This window comes from Bradysia coprophila, unplaced genomic scaffold (assembly GCF_014529535.1).
Source record: "Bradysia coprophila strain Holo2 unplaced genomic scaffold, BU_Bcop_v1 contig_297, whole genome shotgun sequence".
NCBI lineage: Eukaryota > Metazoa > Arthropoda > Insecta > Diptera > Sciaridae > Bradysia > Bradysia coprophila.
This window is the reverse complement of record NW_023503555.1, coordinates 7,271,267-7,289,396: the sequence shown is the minus strand read 5'-3', so window position 1 is coordinate 7,289,396 and position 18,130 is coordinate 7,271,267. Positions and strand designations below refer to the sequence as shown.

At 35.9% G+C, this 18,130-nt stretch overlaps 3 protein-coding genes across 6 annotated transcripts in view; 1 reads left to right on the top strand and 2 right to left on the bottom strand.

Annotated features, from left to right (window-relative positions):
* Positions 1–1,012: 1,012 nt before the first annotated feature.
* LOC119078961 (15-hydroxyprostaglandin dehydrogenase [NAD(+)]-like) lies at positions 1,013–5,347 on the bottom strand. Of its 2 annotated transcripts, none has more exons than XM_037186711.1 (6): positions 5,084–5,347; positions 2,446–2,500; positions 1,841–2,131; positions 1,578–1,754; positions 1,358–1,518; positions 1,013–1,298 (listed from the first exon to the last, which is right to left on the bottom strand). In XM_037186711.1, the coding sequence occupies exons 2-6, from the start codon at positions 2,476–2,478 to the stop codon at positions 1,178–1,180; spliced, it is 783 nt and encodes a 260-aa protein (XP_037042606.1). In that variant the 5' UTR covers positions 2,479–2,500; positions 5,084–5,347; the 3' UTR covers positions 1,013–1,177. The 2 variants fall into 2 exon arrangements, with proteins under 2 accessions (XP_037042606.1, XP_037042605.1); XM_037186710.1 differs by lacking the exon at positions 5,084–5,347 and adding an exon at positions 2,640–2,737.
* Positions 5,348–6,938: 1,591 nt separating this feature from the next.
* The window catches only part of LOC119078952 (serine/threonine-protein kinase MARK1), a 36,283-nt gene continuing 25,091 nt past the window's right edge, over positions 6,939–18,130 (top strand). Inside the window, exon 1 of one of the 2 annotated variants that reach the window (XM_037186697.1) lies at positions 6,939–7,374. The gene's annotated coding sequence lies outside the window, so the exon portion shown is untranslated. Of the gene's footprint in view, positions 7,375–9,465; positions 9,484–18,130 lie in introns of those variants that run through there. The other variant, XM_037186700.1, reaches the window with a different exon arrangement.
* LOC119078955 lies at positions 11,199–12,718 on the bottom strand. Of its 2 annotated transcripts, none has more exons than XR_005088090.1 (2): positions 12,536–12,718; positions 11,199–12,071 (listed from the first exon to the last, which is right to left on the bottom strand). XR_005088090.1 is itself a non-coding variant. In XM_037186705.1 (2 exons), exons 1-2 carry the CDS (start codon positions 12,217–12,219, stop codon positions 11,429–11,431), a joined length of 651 nt encoding a protein of 216 aa, XP_037042600.1. In that variant the 5' UTR covers positions 12,220–12,315; the 3' UTR covers positions 11,199–11,428. The 2 variants fall into 2 exon arrangements, 1 of the variants encoding a protein (XP_037042600.1); XM_037186705.1 differs by lacking the exon at positions 12,536–12,718 and adding an exon at positions 12,212–12,315.

The following is an 18,130-nucleotide window of genomic DNA, read 5'->3' as shown; positions in this document are numbered from 1 at the left end:
CCAAAATACACGCAGCGTTGCCTCTTTGGATCGCAATTGAAATTTTCTGTAACAAATAGTCCATCGAACGCGGTTCCCCGCGTAAACAATTTTCTGACAAACATTTTTTTGTTGAAAAATGAATGCTCGCCTCGAATTTTATAGATTAAAGCCACCTCAATCGAACACAAATTCTGTTCTTGTCAAGTATTGTAATTTCAATAATTGTACGCAGTCACGAGAATTCTTCCCAGACAATGTATGGAATAATTGAGGCTATGCTGTACAACTATGCCGATGAGTACGTATAGACACTAATAGGTATACGAGGTCTCGGGCTGTCACAAAGGACAAATGCTTATGGACAGCATATTTCCGATTAACTTGTCATCTGTTATCGATATTGACGACAAAAATAATAACAACCTCTGGGTAATACTGTCATTTATACAGTAAAATGCATGTCACAAAAATTGAAGTACAAGATTAAAAATAATTTAATCGATGGAAGTAATAGACCCGATATGATCATATGCATGTCGTCAGGTAACAGGTTAAGGGCAGGCGTTCACATTGCTAATGAGAATCATTCCTAACCGTGGTCAAGGAAATACGGAATAGAAAACTGTTGTCATCAATCGTCGTTGGATTCGGACGATATGGTTTCTTCAAAGTTTCTTTAAATAAAATAATTTCTAGAACTACGGACCCAATTGAACGGAAATGGAACATAGAACCTTTTTTTTTGATGATGTGGAAGAGGATGCTGGGATCGGAATCTCATTTTTTTCTTCTTTAAATCTTTGGCTAACGACTTATCTATCAACGAGTCTGACCACAGCACTGCTCGTACCATGAACACTGAATAGACAAGTGTCGAATTTGGAGGGTTAAGTGATACGAGCTACCACTTAGGATTGTCCTCTATGGTACTAACGCAGTGCCTACTACTATATTTTCATCAGCCTCCTAATATTTTCTATGTTCATTATTCATGCTCGAAGCAGTGCTGTGGTCTGACCAAAAACATTTCTTTAGTAAAAACGAAGCATTTTATTTTCTTGGAAAACGAAGATCACAAATAAATTTTTAGTTCATTTGACGAACCACTGTTACGGCTACAAAATCGTAAAACAAAACACTTCTGTGATTTTGATGATTGTAATGGAGTCGGATACAAACGTAATACACCTGGTGCTTATAATGTTTCGTGCGAAAATGGAATCTCTTTGGGCGGTGTTCCGTTCGCTATCAGCCAAACAGATCCACTGGCTGCTTCTTTGATGACAGTCATCAAACCTTTTGCCACATGCTCCATGCTGTGAACGCAAATCGTGGCGTTAAATTGTGAGGAACCAAAATAGCACACAAAACTTACGATTGGGGTACAACACCCTTCATATCTGCCTGCCAGGCTTTCTCATGAGCTGGTGATTTGAATTTGTTATTTTGTGGGACGGCACTTCCATTTTCAGAGCATAAAAGACCTGGACATAAAGCAATGACACGTACACCTGATGTGCTATAGTGATAAGCATCCTGAAAATAACGTTTCTTTAGATGAACCTTTTGCCACAAAAGCCGACAGCCCAACTTACACCACAGGATCTCGATAATCCCAAAATCGCATGCTTCGTGGCTGTGTATATTGGCGGTGAAAACACTTGTGGCCGAAAGCTAGCTGCTGACCCGATATTGACAACAACACCCCCTTGTCCACCTTTATCCCGTCCCATGAACTGGAGGCCCAGTAAAGTACCTCGTATGGCACCGTTCTGAATGAAATAATCGAAAATTCGATTGAAATGGATTCGATCGACACTGAAGCATGTAATGACAAATAGTTATCGTGGAAACTCACCAAATTCACATCTACTTCAAGCTCCCAAAATTTGTCGTTCATAATTTCGGCATTATTCACCACAATATCCAATCCATCGAACTCGGCCAGCGTACTCTGAAACGCCTCTTCGTATTGGACGTAGTCGGTAACATCACAATGGCAGAATAAAATTCTGTCCTTGCCAAATGTCTCGCTTAAATATTTCTGAGCATTTTCACCGGCATCCGAATCCAAATCACATATGGACACCTTAGCGCCGTGTCGCAACAATTCCTCACAGAAGGTACGGCCGAGACCAGTAGCACCTCCCTGAAAATGTTATGTCGCATGAAGAATTGACGAGAACGATGAAGGTTCGTTTTGTCCTTAACAACCGCATCATTTACAAGCGATAAGCGCATATTAATCTATTTTCCACTGTCTTTTACTCCTTTTACTCCTTTTATTTAACCTACCGCCCAATTTTTATAAAAAATCTTTTACTTCACTGGTTGAATTTCCATGTGGTTAATTGTTCTGACACCTACGATTCCGTCACCCAAATTGGAACGGTCCAATGCATATTTTCCATACTTTGAATTCAAGGTAACAATGCGAAAGCGTCACAAAAAATGAAAACTTACCGACACCAAAGCAACTTTTCCCTTTAAATCCATCGTTGAAATTCTGGTCAAAAATCTGAAACGACAACCGGAATGTTATTTGGAAGCTCCTTACCGTTTAACGAATAGCAAGCATATTGCCAGAATTTTAACAATCGAGTTTGCTACTTCTTTGGATCGAAGTACTTTCGACTGACTGAAACACAATCTTCTACCTCATTAGATTTAAAGTTAAATTTTACTGCACTTTTATAGCAGAACATGAAGAGCTAATCGCTTATTTTAGTCGTCACTATCAGTAACAGATGATATAGCCGGTTGCTTAAATTCGTCAGCCACTCTGCATAATTCTTAAAATTTTGTAATTTGAACAACCCAGCTGGACATGTTCAAAGGGAATTTTTCATCTTTAATTGTCTAGCCCGAATCTCTCCCATAAATTAGTAATTTAAGTGACTTTTATTGGAGAAAGTCGGACATCTCTAACGACGATGTTTAAAAATAGTCACAGAAGCATATTTACAGCTACTTTGTTACTTCTCCCCTTTGGCTCCAATGGCCCACAAACTCTGATATCTGGAATCAAGGAATCTATACGAGTTCAATGAGCTATCACACGTTTTCAGATAGTGCAAATCGCCTATGTTAGTAAGTTAGTTAGTTCCTATGGAAAAGTGGATCCAGCGACTCCTAAACGTTTCTATAGATTTTCCTGAAATTTTGGTCATAGGCTAATAATGGCCCAGGAATAAGAATGGATTTTTCAAAAGTTATACAAAAGCCATATAAAAGGTGTGTATTGTTTTGGGATGTGTTTCTTGTTGGCAATTGCGTGAATTATTAAGTTTTAACTTCCACTAGGTTGGTTCTTAAATTTGGGATGACAGATGATTCCTCTGGCACTTCCTAACTTCTATCGGATTTTTTGATAGATTTGGGCTGATTTCGATATAAGTGAGGTGTTCCTAAATTTTGGGATGACAGATGATTCCTCTGGCATTTTCTAACTTCTATCGGATTTTTTGATGGATTAGGGTTTTTTTCGACATAAGTGAGGTGTTCCAAGGTTGGTTCCTAAATTTTGGGATGACAGATTCCTCTGGCATTTCCTAACTTCCATCTGTTAGTTTGATGGATTTCGGTTGTTTTCGATATAAGTGACTGATTTCTCAAGAATTTTTTAATTTCCATAGGGTTTTTTGATGTTGTCGGAATGACATACTTACAAAAGTGGTGATATCAGTCAAAAAACCCTTAAAGGGTAAATGTGACGCAAGTCCTTTATCTGACTTACAAAATAACTGATATCGCTGAGGGTGACCTATTGCTAGGAAAATGGTTAAAAAATGTACTGAAAGAATTGTAACGGAAGAAAACCGAATCATCTGCCACTTGTGACGAAAATTTCTTTTTGTAAAATTTTCTTTCACAAATTTTTTGGGTCAATTTTTTGTTGATAAAACTTTTGCGTATGGTGCACGATGCGTCACCCCCAGCGATATCAGTTATTTTGTAAGTAAGATAAGGGACTTGCGTTCACATTTACCCTTTAAAGGTTATTTTGACTGATATACATTTTCGGAATTTAATTGCTTTTTTATGTCAGACTTTAAATCATTACAGCCGTGTAGACATACAAAAAATACAATAAAACAGGGCCTATTCGTGAAATTTATTCTTGAAAATAGTCGATGAAAATTGTCGAATTAAGAATTTCGAAAATTTTCAACAATTTGAATTTTCAAAATTCTCAAAATTCTACAAAATGCAGAAAATTCTTACAGTCAAAGGCAGTCAGTTTTCAGCATGAATTTGCTTCAGCTGTTTTTCAGCTGATCCACACAAACAATCACAACCGTTTATAAGTCTTTATACGGTTTTAACACTACCACGCGCGTGCGTGTATCAGCTTCAACCGTATAAACAAGGAAAACCAGTTTTGATTGTATGTGTGGATCAGCTGAAAAACAGCTGAAGCAAATTTATGCTGAAAATTGACTGCCTTTGACTGTAAATTCTTAAAAAAATATCTTAAATTCTTTAAAATTCCATAATTTCTAGTAAAAATTCCCGAAATTCTCTAAAAGATTCTTGAAATTTTAAACTTTTAAAATATTCAAGAATTTCGAGAATTTAATTTCTTAAATTTCCTGAAATTATCGAAATTTGTGAAAATTTTCTTTAAAAAATGCCTGAAAATAGGCGCTGTAATAAAGTTAGGAAAAAAGTAGCCATACACTTCAGACAGGAATAATTAGATTGTAAAATGAGCACCACCGCACAACTTCCGTTGAAAATTCACTTTACACATAATCCACTTTTTAGCATATAGCGATGTTGTATATCAAACATTCGGAATATGCCACAGCCAGACTAAACAATCATAAAAATTTATTTCTTTTGCCTACACTTTCCCCACTTTCCCATTCCGATCGTATGCAATCGTATGTACAGAAAAAAAAAATTGTGGGCCCACAAGCGGGATAGAGGAAATTATAAATTCTTCAAAGAAATCGATAAGAGAAATTTGTCGGGCTTTTCACTTATTTTATCTATGACTAATTGAGTCTTTCTTTGGGACAAAACAATAACCGCGATCTCCACAACACTATAGGAGGAGACGATTCTTAATTCTATTCCAACTTTAGAATTTATTTACCTATTGCAAGCGGTTCGCTTTTCTTAACTTCTCCGTTGATAATACAGTAGCACGGTTCGTTTATCACTTTTTTATTGCACCGTCCTGAATGAAATCCCTTCAAGTGAACATATTACCAAACAATCGGATCAATTTTCGATTGAATTCACAATGTTTACTTGCTGGCAGAGATAAATTTTGTGTACAATTTTACTATCAATTTCACTATGGTATTACACGCCCAAGACGACAATGGAGTTCGCGAATTCAAGGGTAGAGCGCAGGTGCAGCACACAAAAAAAGGGATTTATGAAAAAAGCACATAAATACAATGAATGAATCACCGCCGAAGTGTTATGTTATATGAACGACGACGTTATAATGTTCAATTGAAACTTTTAGCTTTTTCCGCTTTAGTGTCAACCCTCAGTGGATTGGAATAAACGAAACTTTTTTGAAACTTTAGAAATTAAAGTTTATCTTGGGATGAAAGGATAAAGACTACAGAAATATACCGAAATGCAAAAAAACTAGACTTGCCTGGAAATTTCATACTGCAATAGACTATTCACTAGGGAGATAAATAGGTCATTATTTCATGCTAGGGGATTATGATGGACACCCAAGAACTCGGTAATTGAATTATCCTCGTTTCAATTTTCTGTTATTTCTCGCATTATTTAAAATGACATATTCCAATGCCGTATTACTATGAGACAAGCATAAGTTTGAAATCTTTTGGTTTTGCATGCAGTCCTAACTCATAGGACTAGTGCTAAAAAAATCGGGTTGACACACTATAGTACAAAAAAGGACTTGAGATAGTTTATTGCATATTTTCGGCGTCGTTGTCGATAACCGGTTCTGATACATTCATTCATGGCCCTTGAATCAAGGGTTAAAGAAAAACCACATTTTAACAAGGTCCGTATTTTTAGTACAGTTTTCTAAGAAAATTCTCTTCTAAGTTCGTGGAGGCGCAACCAGAAAATGTGTTTGTGGTGAACTCAGAGGTGTCCTAATCGGTTCTTTCAGAACCTAGGTTGACAACTAGAGAATTTTCACGGATAGCTTCTTCTGACCAGTAAATTTGAACTAATCTGTGAGTAGTGTAGCATATCGAGGTTGAAGTAGGGACTCGGAAAATTTTCAGACTCAGCACTAACTCGAAAGTGAAAATTCAGATTCAGGTTAAATTCAGGTCTGGTTCGAGTACAACCCAAAATCGAAATTTCAGGTTCAGTTCGAGTTCGCATTGAAGCTGAAATACTACATTCAGGTTCCAGTCATGTTCTGCTTCAGGTCACCCTGACCCTGTTCCGAGCCTTAAGGCCAGGTTAAGGCGCCTTACTGCGCAATGCAAATAAATGTCATAAATGTCAATTGATGAAACGTTCGGAACGGTGACCAAATCAAAGGCAACGTTGTATATTTGCTTAACTCGCTTAATTTTTAAATCGTTCATCCATCAATTCATCGAAAATTCAAATTGTGAGGCATGAATACTTTTGGTGCATGGGTTAAATATAGAGATTACGTTTTTATTTCATAACTTTGAAGCAGGATCCTTACTCTTCATTATACATATCTTTCTGTTTCATTCAGGTGTTTCCTGGCAAAATGTTTTCGCTCTATGCAAATGTAGAAAATATCTACTGAACTGTTAAAATTTGGGTGCCAGCTGCACCTGTTCCTTCGGAACTAAGAATAAACATTCAATATTTTATACGCGTGCAATTTTCATTAAACATTTTTTTTGCTGGGAATTTATGTCGTAAAAGCAGGTAGAATTTTCCCCTTTTACATTTCTCCTACATCGCATGTTCTTCTCTCTCGTGTCTCTCTTCAAAAATAAAATTTCTCCTCGACACAAAACATATCTTCTCGCAGACACTGTAATACCTACCATTAAAGTTTTTCTTATTCACTGGGACGATTCGTACATGTCGAATATATCAAACCGAAAAAGTGTAAAATAATAAGAAAAGTAACACAACTTGAGCTCTTCCTCTGCTAATTTCTAACATTTTTACCAAGCCGATGTGTTTCAATTGTGAAAATAAACGAAATAGTTGAATTGAATAACAAATTAAATTGAATCGGATGACGGGTGTTCGAGTGAAATGTGGATAAATTAGTGAAATAATTGCTAAGGTGAAAAGAAGAAAAAAAAGTTTGGTTCCCCATTGATTGCTGTCAAATGTAAAATCGGACATTGAAAATAATAATAGAAAAAATGACCAACAAAACAAGTGATAAATAAGTTCTCATCGGAATAACAACATTTGCTGTGCCGTATTTGCATTGAATTCGTAAGTGTAGTTGGAATGAACCATTTAGAAATTACAATTTTCGCCGAATTGATTATGTTTTTTCGATGGAAACATGAAGCGTTCATGACTGACAATTTCGTGCATCTTTTCTTTTCCGTGTTATGTTTTGCTGTTTCACTATGTCCACAGTATATTGAACGATATCGGGAACATAAAAACAAGGCAACAAAGTGCTATTCGATCATATTTTTTTCCAATGGGATGAATTTTCCAATACGAAATCGTTCGTCTCTCGATTGTCTGATACACCAGAAATTCGGATGACCCAAATGTTTTCATTCATTATTTTTCTCATATTTATATGCTTCATTATCCTCTCGTCTCTCTATACCGACCGACCGTTTCTTTTATTTGATTTTTCTTTTTCTTTAAGTGCAAAATTATAACAAGAAAAATGTTTTGCGTGTAGTATACGCAGCATATTATAAACGAGATAATTTGAACACATTTTGGGTAAATGGCTGAGAGAAACAAAGTGCTTGATGTATTTTCAGCTAATTATAGATTTACTGAATAATTTATGTATAACAACCTGGCCCAGATTTTAATGTTTATATCTGAATCGAGATCCGAACGCCGAGATCACCATACTAATATCCAATGACAAAGAACGTACAGACGAAGAAGTAAAAAAAAAATTAAATAATTTCTTCTCTCTGAAAATTTATTCCACTTTGATGGATTTGAAGTGTATAGCTTAGCCTGTGTAGCGTTTTCCCATCCATTTTCGGCATAAAACGATGTCAATAATTCAAATCAATTTTTTTTCGATTCAAACAAAAATATTATATTTTACACCAACGCCGTTTTATCGACACTTTTAGTCTTCATGTCGTCGGGAGATTTATTCTGTTCAAAAAAAAAAAATATTTTCATATCGAGTCATGCACTTTTACACCTCGGCACGGATATAACCACTTCAGCAATAAAAATGTTCTAAAGTCGTAGATGAAACAAGCGATTGCCTAGCGTCAATAGAAATATTTTAGTACACGAATCGTTGTTGTCTAAATTTGGAAGACTTAAAAAATTAAAAAACGATTCGTTCAGTTTGAACGACATTTGAACAGGGGCTATCTGGTAAAAACTATCAAAAATGTATCACTTGGCAACAATAATAGTACCGTAGTGTCTTGATAACAATTTTTTGAGACGTGTGTGTATTTATAGCCGAAGGCGAGGAATGCATTCCACACGTTGAAACAAAACATTTCCCAGCAAGAAACTTTACTGTCTTGCGGCAAAATTTTTTGTTTTGACGTATGTGATACATCCTCGCCTTCGCCTCGAAATACAACCTTCCCACACGTCTCAACAAAAAGATTGCCCATCAATTGACAGTACGATACTTTGTTGTGTTGCTGCCAGAAAATGCGAAAAACTGAGCGAGACGGTAATGAGTCGTTTTCTGTCCGCAAGACAACAAAATATGTTCAAAGTTATTGTGACATGCACTTTACACCCAACCTTGAATCATTTAACTTAGCTAATTTACGTACATATTCTGAGTAATCATCATTTCTATAAAAACGGTATCGGATCGGAATCATTGTCGTCATTCTTATTAAACTTACAAATTAAGAAGTTTTTCCTTGTGTATCTCTCTCTCCGTTCGGGGAGAGACAAAAAAAACGCATGATGTAACGGTGCACAATAAAAAGCCTGTATTCTGTATGAGTACTATGTGCACATAAAACAAGTCGCGATCTTCGCACATTATCAATGTTATAATTCTCATTCTTAACGTCCGCACATGATTTTGTCTTGCACAATAACATCAAATGAAGCGAAACATTCGATGAGTGTCATTCCTTGTTTTGGTGTGTGATAATTTCTCGTTTATACGATTTTGATATTGAAAATGGATTTGACGGTTATTGCCAATGGAATTGATAGAAAGAGAAAGAGGGAAGAACGAGAGAGTGTTCGTATATATATTTATAAGTCAGATCAGCAACTTCGTAAATTGTTTTCCGTTTGTTTTGTTTATTGTATACATCAAAGCATCAGATGCATTGAATTGTAAGGCATTCCATCGACAAATAAATCGCTTGTCGATACCCTGGGCCGCACAGATCATTTATCAGAGTGAGTTGTGTGCGCGTATTGGATTCTTTCTTATTGGAACACTCAACTGGTTAGACTGAGTGCTAAGACGTGTTTCTTACAGTGGATGTCAGTGAAATTTAGACATGAATTTGCTTCAGCTGTTTTTCACAAACAAATCATCCGTCTTTGATACGGTGTTATACCACTAACATGCGCGTTTAAAATCGTATCAGCAGTTTTGTTTGTATTAGAGGATCATCAGAAAAGCAGCTGATACAAATTCATATTAAATTTCACTGACGTCAACTGACGAGTATTGCAGGTCAGCAGGTTAAATGAGTCTCTTTTAAAAGTTACTAGAACTGATGGAAATTGATGTGGAAGCTTACACAATTTTTCAACGTTGTGTGACGGCTCAGATAAGCACTAGGCCCTACTCTCGTTACGATCCTCCGAGCACTGAAAGACCGAAGTTGTAAAACTAATGTTTTTCTCGCTGTTCAAAATCGGTCAGATTAGGAGGAACTGTGATTCACATAGGTCCGCAGTCTATAAAAGCTGTTGAGTTAATAGGTTGTCAAGTACTTACCATTGGTCCAGTCGAAGTTAAATTTCCAGCTACACGTTATCAGGAAAAATCCGCCTTAAGTTACAAAACTGATTGTTTTCCCCCAATGCTTCTTGTATTCTCATTCTTAGTTATAATAGGGCGCCGCGGTCTTTCTCATTTTCGGTGATTCACTTTTAACCTTTTTACCTTTATGAATATTGAATTGAATCGCATGACAGAAAACTGTTTAAAAGGGACTTGAGTGAGATGACGCATTCTCGTTATAATAAAACAAAATCGGTATGGCAGTGCAAACGTATCATTTCGGAATTAATTTGACCGATACAGGCGCCCCCGACGACCTTAAAATTTCTCCGTTCCAATTTGTCTACAAAAACCTATTTCTAAAACTAAAACTAAAACCATTTGAGGACAAATTGATTCGTTGTCCCTGGAATTGTGAATGCAGTTTTTTTTCTTCGTGTCATTATATAGTCAGGCGATACGTATTACGAGTCGATTTGATAGATCAATTTGTTTGCATACTTATGATAAACACTCTTTAATATTTCGCTATTCCAGCTACTCACTCATTCAGTTATCTAAAGTGGTTACAATAAAGTCAACACAATCAGAATTATATGAGATATCCATCAACGATGCATTATTAAGTCGGAATTGAATTTCGCTGAACGACATTGGAATTGTTGTAGTGCGAAATGAGATAAAAAAAAGTTTTTTTTTGCTTCTACAATAAATTGGAATGTGCTGAACTGACACAGATGTCGATAGTAATTTTAACAATATGGATTACGTAACTCATTCCAATATGATTCGCTTGATGTGTGCGGGATGTTCCATTATCAAACCTGCAATTCGGGAATCATTTTTTAGGGTCCGGTAGCTACATTGTGTGGTAGTGTTGATAGTTGCTGATTAGATGACAAGTTTTATCCCAGATTATGTAACGTACTTTACAAGAATAGGGATAAAAATTGAAAGTAGAGCTTTCGTGTGAAATTTGTTGATCCGAGGCCGAGGCGTAGCCGAGGTCAATAAAAACACGAAAACATGACTTTTCACCTTTTTATCCCGAGTGCTAAGAACATCGAAAGTTGGTGGCATTTGGATGAAAAGAACGACTTTCGATCCGCACGCATGTCAAAGTTTCTTCTGTAATGAAATGAAAGGACACTGGACAAGCTTTACTCGGTTATCTCTTACTTTAATTTCTCAAAATGTTTAGAACGCAAATTGCAAATTTGCAAGACAATCCTTAATCCTTGATAGGAAGTGAACTTTGAAAACGCTTTTAACGTTAATTCACTTTCGTCGTCACTTAACACTAACCTAAAGTACAGAACTTAAATATTAAACTTTTTCTTTCGAAACACTAATCGCCGAAAACATTTTTTTTTTTTAGTTTTTCTATCTTTAACAACGCTCGACTAAATCAATGCACATAATAACACAAATAGCTATGTCGACGTTAGCAGCCACTTCCATTATAAAATCATTTCCACATTGTCTCATGATAGGTTTGAAAATACGGGCTAGTGGGAAGCGTTCCCTTGTTTCCACATCACACAACCAAATCGCCGTACTTTTATTACTAGTGGAGCATTTCAACATCAGTTCATGTTCGATTCCATTGAAGACATTGTGAAATACTGTCGACACTTTAGCAGGACTCAAAAGCGACGCATGTGTCGATTTGAATTTACAGACTTTAGGTGCGCTTCCATCATCAGCAAATATTTTGATTCTATTGCTGCTGCAACGTTTGAGAACAAGTGCACCCGCACCATCTCTTAAATATTTTTCCGAACTCATTACACGACCCTCACACCGAAAGTAGACTATGTTATTATCGTTGGCGTCCATCACTTTGAAATCACCACCAGACATGGATGTGGATCTCTCCTTGATATGAAGTTCAACATTGTGTGGTAGACAGAATCGACGTTCAGTACCGCATATTGGAAACGATGATGAGTAGATCGTTGATGGTGCATCTGGTATTGACTGATTTACTCCCATAACGATGTCTTGTTGAAATTTGATCGAAATTTTTAATCTGAAACGAGATTTTACGAGAAAATCTGTACTGAAAGGCAGCTAGTGGAAAAATGTATTTATATTCGATCCTTAAGGACTTGTGAACTCAATAACTCAGAACTGATGATTCAATTAATGAAGTGAAAGTGTGGCAGAGACCTTAACATGGTCAGCGAAAGATCGAAACTCGAATAATCAATGAATTAACTTTTGGATCAACTAAAGACTATGGTCTGATCAAATCAAAAATCAATTTTAACATCAAAGTAAAAGTGACCACGCGGGACGTCTGTGTAGCCATTCTTTGTTGTTAGATGAAAGAGATCAATTGTCTTGTCAACACAAAAGGAAATTTCGACAAAACACAGAACGGATCGTACACAACAAGAATCAGTTGAAAGCACATTCTGTAATTTACGTTGATATAAACGACATATTATTGCCATTTCAAGTGAATGTATCGTATTAATTTATGAATTTTACCGTTCAGGATGTTAAATAAATATAGGAACAGTAATGCTCGTCACAGGCAACTCTTTGGTGTGCTGACAATATCCGATAAATAAATAATTTGTCTTTATCGACGATCGTTTAAATTGATACTGAATCTTCTTTCACTATCTGGTCGATTCTCCCCTCTCGTCATAGTTTTTTGTTTTAAGGATGAGGCTTGAAATACAACTGAGAGCGCCGGTAGGAATTGCTATTGGTTGAAAAAATGACGTGACAAATTTCAATCAATTGCAGTTGTAACTCTCTAAACGGAGAAGAAGTAAAAAAAAACTGAAAGCACGAATCGCACAGACGATAAAAAAAATTGAACATGATTCAATTTTTGAGTCCGTTTAATTGATAGCTATTTTGTTAACTAGTTAGTGTTGCGTTGTTTGGCGCAAGCCCCTATTTACCAACGTGTTAACAACAAAGCACAGTGGGGCTGAACAACTTTTTTTCGACAAGTCAATGCACATGGAATTTTATTCATGATTATGAAAGGACGTCACCTCACGATTAGTTTAAGCCCAAATTTACAATATTTTATTAAAATGTTTTCTCCTAGAGCTGAACTTATATCTGTACTTTGATCAGCTCTGGCGAGTGTCTATCTTCTCGTTCCAGCCTACGTTCATTATTTCGTCATAGGCTGACCTGTAACCATTCAAAATATACCAAATTTGTCATATGTGCCTAAAAAAATACAACTGTGGTGATACCCAATATGTGTCAATGTCGCTGTTCTATGAATTTGTTGCTAACACGTTTGGAAATGGGGTTGTTTTTGGGCACCGGCACATGACGTGTCAAATTACTCGAAAATGTCACATCTAGTGTGCAAAAGAACCTCATTTACTAATAGCATAATTGCAGAGAAATGATAAGTTGGTATGCCTGTGACGAGATAGAAGGAACATATGAATGACAGTTGGCTCCTATGAGAAAGAATGTAAGAGAATTCGTATGTAACTCTCTCACATTGTCTCCTATAGGAGCCAACTGTCATTCACATGTTCCTTCTATCTCGCCACCCACAGGCGTACCAACTTATTATTTCTCTGCATAATAGTTATTTTGTTCATTTTAGTACAAAATACATTTGCAAATCAAAGCATTTATGTTTGTTTGAAGTGTAAACAAAGCATGCAAAGCATGGTACTTCAATCTGACTGAACTATTTTTTTGTGTAAAAACTTCACATGAAATGTCACTGCAGTGAAGTTTGTTCAATAAAAAATAATTCAGTGACAGCAGACTTTTGATGAAGAAAAGTACTAAATTGTCATAGATTTTACCCTTAGTTTGTAAACTCCATTCTCCTTTACGAATTCACCCGTAAACTGTAATTTCGTGGTTTCTCTCCATATGATGAACACAATTTTACACGCTTTATGATACGAAAAACTGAAAAAACCAAAAAACAAAAAGAGCAAAATAAAGTGAGAGAGTTAACGCCGCCTTCGTACACATCAATTCAAAACAGGTCGTATGCGAGCAAAGCATCATTTCTATCCCTAGACCTGTTTACAAGGTCTGCTCATAGAGAACTAAAAAACTATGGTTTCCGATCAATTGCGGCGCGTGATTTCGTCGGCTTATCGCTACTTGTATATAACTACACCTCCAGCATATACTTCTATAGTGATTAATTAAACATCCAACCAAAAGTATTTGATCACCATAATCAGAAACGGTTCCAATGGTAACGCAAGATGGTTGGAAGCTGATGCTAGTAGTGCAATTTTAAAAACCTCTTGTTGAAGTATTGCTCATAAATTTTTGATTACCCAAATCTTTGTAGTTTGCCCCAACATCAAGTTAAATTGTTTTGACCTGAAAGAAGTTCCAAATTTCAGGAATTTCCCAAGGTTTTGAGGATTTTCAAGAATCGATTTTCCGAAAATAGACCCAGTTACTATACATCAACTGCATCAACCTTTTCAATTAACGATTAGTTGTAGCAAGTAGGAACTCCCTCTGTTAACGAAATGTTAAGTAACATGACGCTTTTTCTCGCTCTAGCCGATAAAAAATCTGACTCTGACTTTGTTCAATGCTTTTGTACATTCTGTCCGTCTAAAAAGCAATGTCTGTCGATGTAATTTGAATTAGCAACACATTCCTAAACACATGACGTTCTCTTATCTAAATATTCAGCGCTATTTTCATTGTCGTAAATCAAAAAAAAAAATTTTTTTGATGAATTGGCAAGTAGCAAATCATGCAACATATTTGTTTACGATTTGTTTATAAAATTCTTTTTTTGTTGGTCTTTTGCTCTTTTGACGTCAACGTCATATATATTAAATCGAGGAACGTTGCTTGCTTTCTCGTGTACAGAAAATGTAACCAAAACAGTAGAAAACAGCAGGGAGAGAGAGAAAAATTATTGCTACCCTATACAAGTAGCGATAAAAGCATTCGTCGGCGACGTTATCGTTCGTTGTTGGAGCACTTATACCTATGGTTTGACGATAATGTCAATTTTTATTGAAAAGAATTTCAAGTACAACGTAAGAATGATGCGATAAGGTTGATGGGAGATTAAATCTGAAGAAATCCATTTCGTAATGGGGCATTGATTTACTTTACTTAATTCGATTGTTAATCTACAAGTAGTGCTGTTGTTACCAGTTTATAGTGGTTATTAACCGGTACAAGTCGACATAGTTTTCATTTGTCCTGAAGAGTAATTTTCTCGTTTTACTTTCAATTTCCATTTTTAAATGATTTTTTATTTGTACGGTGTGACTAACCTTATTTTCTCAACTCCAAAGATCATTAGAAAAAGAGGTTTTGTTGACATTTCGTCTGTTGAAAGTTCCGTGAGAAAATGTCTACTTTCTCCCCTCTTGTTTTGACGGAGAATGAAATAGAAATTTTCTCCACCGAGCTGTCACCTTTGCTTTTGTTTTCGAAAATACTTTAACGAATTGGTTTCGATTCGCAGTAAAACCACTTCGTAGAAACACGCAATGTTGTGTTCATCTCTGGAAGAATATTCATTTTGACAATGCAGGCGAGAAAATAGTAATTTTGTCACTTCCGCTGAAACATTCGAAGACTTTGTTGTGGTACTCACTACACTCTAACCACCCTCGGAATGTAATTTCCAACTTTCCTAGACCAGTACGTTTCCCATCTTGCGAAACCCAATGCCATCGATAATAAAGGTGGTCAAGTCATTTCTATACCAGATAAACTCGAACCAATTCAAACATTTGATCCACCGGCTATGTCTGTTCAGTCCGTTCAGTGGTTCAGTCACAATAAATGGAACCAATTCGATATAGGTTTTCGTTGTTGATGTTGTTCAAAGAAAAGTTAATTTTATGTCATCAACGTTAAATTGACGGAAATGCTAAATTGTATTTGATTTTAGCGAAGTCTTCCACATATATTTTCAATGGTAAACACATCAGTTAAATTTCGGATCACATGCTAGGAATTCCTTGAATTTTTATATTGCGACGGAGAAATTATTGCAACTAGACGTGTATGTATAACCGGGTTTAAACTATTTTGCATTTGAAAATTTTCAGTTCGTTTTTTTTCGAACAAAACTTGTAGGTCAAGCGGTCGATGGACTTTTTCTCAATAAGTGTATAAGTGTATTTAAATGAATTCGACGGAGTCTACATACTTGCAAATATTGTCATTTCAAGTCTTTATACGCAAAGTTTTCTAGTTATTCATGCCAATCGTTCACCCGCTCAGATAAATCGTAAATCGTAATATTAAAAAGCGACAACCATATCACAATCTGATCATTAAATCTACTACTTCTTTGTTTAAAGTATCGTTTTGTGTTGAAAGTTGAAATACAAGAATCTTTTACTTTCAATAACTAAGGGAAAAGGGCAGGCACTATTTTTGGGACTTCGTCGCATCTTTTCTTGAATTTTTCCAAATTTTCCTCGAATTTCCCTAGTTTTTAAAGAAAATTGTGGGAAAATGTAGGAAAATATTTTCACAAAAATTGTCACTGACTCAGAAAATTAATAATTAAAAGTCGCTTACAAATAAGGCTGTGCTCCATCGGCGTTTTGAGTCTATCGTAAGGTTCAAAATATTTGCCAAATTAGTGCATTAATACGAAAAACAATTGTTCTTGGACTTTTGATCCCTAAGAGCCTACTAACGACTCGTTCAACAAGAGCCCTATAGTGTATTTCTAGGCTGTCACCCATCATTGAAAATCAGAATTGGTGTCAAAATGATAGTAGTGTGGTCCCAAATGACGAATGAAATTTTTGTAATCATGGCAGACAAGTTGAAAATTCTAAATCTAAGATTTGTCTGGCAACACAGGCCTTTCAACAAAAATATTATTTTTCAATTTAATATGTCAATTAGATCGAATGACTTGATTTTGACAAGAATTTGGATTTAATACGACGGCTGAGACACTAGGCTACCATATGACACATAGGACCCTGCAAAAGGTCGTAGAACAAATGTTTTTCGTATCGGTAAGTGTAACCGCATGGCATAGGTTTCAAACCATGGTAATCGGTTTAAAATGACCTGAAACGGATCCACAGTACCCCACATGAAAATTAGGTTGCGTAGTGCAGTTTTATAAGATTTTATTTGGGATACGAGTCGAAAGGTTGCGTAATTTCGCGTAACGACATTTGTGATCACTCGACCTCTAGTTGGCTAGTGGTTTTTTGTTACACGTGCACCATTTAATACTTATCTGAAATCATAATTTTAATTTATGGCGGAATCTTACCATTAAATAAAATTTCGATTCAAGAGAGATCATTAAACTTATCAAGCGGAAACAGTGATTAAGAAAAGTTACGAAAGTCGTCAGTGATAAGGGCTTCCATTAAAGAGAGAACTAACTGAATTAAACTTCTGCAACATTTTTTTTTCTCGCATGGAAAGTAATTTTGTAATCACATTTTCGGGACACATTAATCCATAATTGCGCCTGAAGTGGTAAAGGTTAAAATATTAATGAAATTTCTGCCGTTGTCATCAGCGTTCATGTGTTATTTGTGTGGTAAATATTCCGATTTAAGATTTCCGTTCATTCGATCAAAATATTTTTTAATCTAAAACACCGTTTGTGAGGTAGGCGCGAACCGCCTCCGACGTATCTAGTTAAGCAATTAAATTGAGACGTGAAATTAAAGTTACGGACAAAATTCCGGAGGTACGTTGAAGTGAAAAAAAAGACAAAAAAAAGTTATCGACATTCGAGATCTTTTGTACAATTAATTCCTTTACATGAACACACGAACTATGTCTCATGCTGTGTGTATGTTATGTGTCGTTGGAACATGTTCGCTTTTATTGTGCAACGCCAGTGATTTAATTAATTTTTCATTCCGACTAAATGAATGCATTCCTCTTGAGGAAGTCAGACCAAGAATGCGAAATATCGATTGAACTTTACAGTCAAGAAAATGCGACGCAAGCAAAGGCATATATTATGTTAAAATGGAATTTCTCCAACCCTAACTACCCACAGCAGCCATGGGACAATAAACAAGGCGACGGAAAATGTTTACATTTACAATAACCTTCTGAGTGTACTTCGAATTCAGTTTTTTTTCCTTCTCGCAATTA

What these genes read in the sequence shown, in the direction of transcription:
- LOC119078961 (XM_037186710.1), bottom strand. An exon ending in TTGAAGTAGATGTGAATTTG is followed by an intron (nt 1,755 to 1,840) that starts GTGAGTTTCCAC and finishes TATTTCATTCAG; the next exon opens with AACGGTGCCATACGAGGTAC. An exon ending in AAGGGTGTTGTACCCCAATC is followed by an intron (nt 1,299 to 1,357) that starts GTAAGTTTTGTG and finishes TTGCGTTCACAG; the next exon opens with CATGGAGCATGTGGCAAAAG.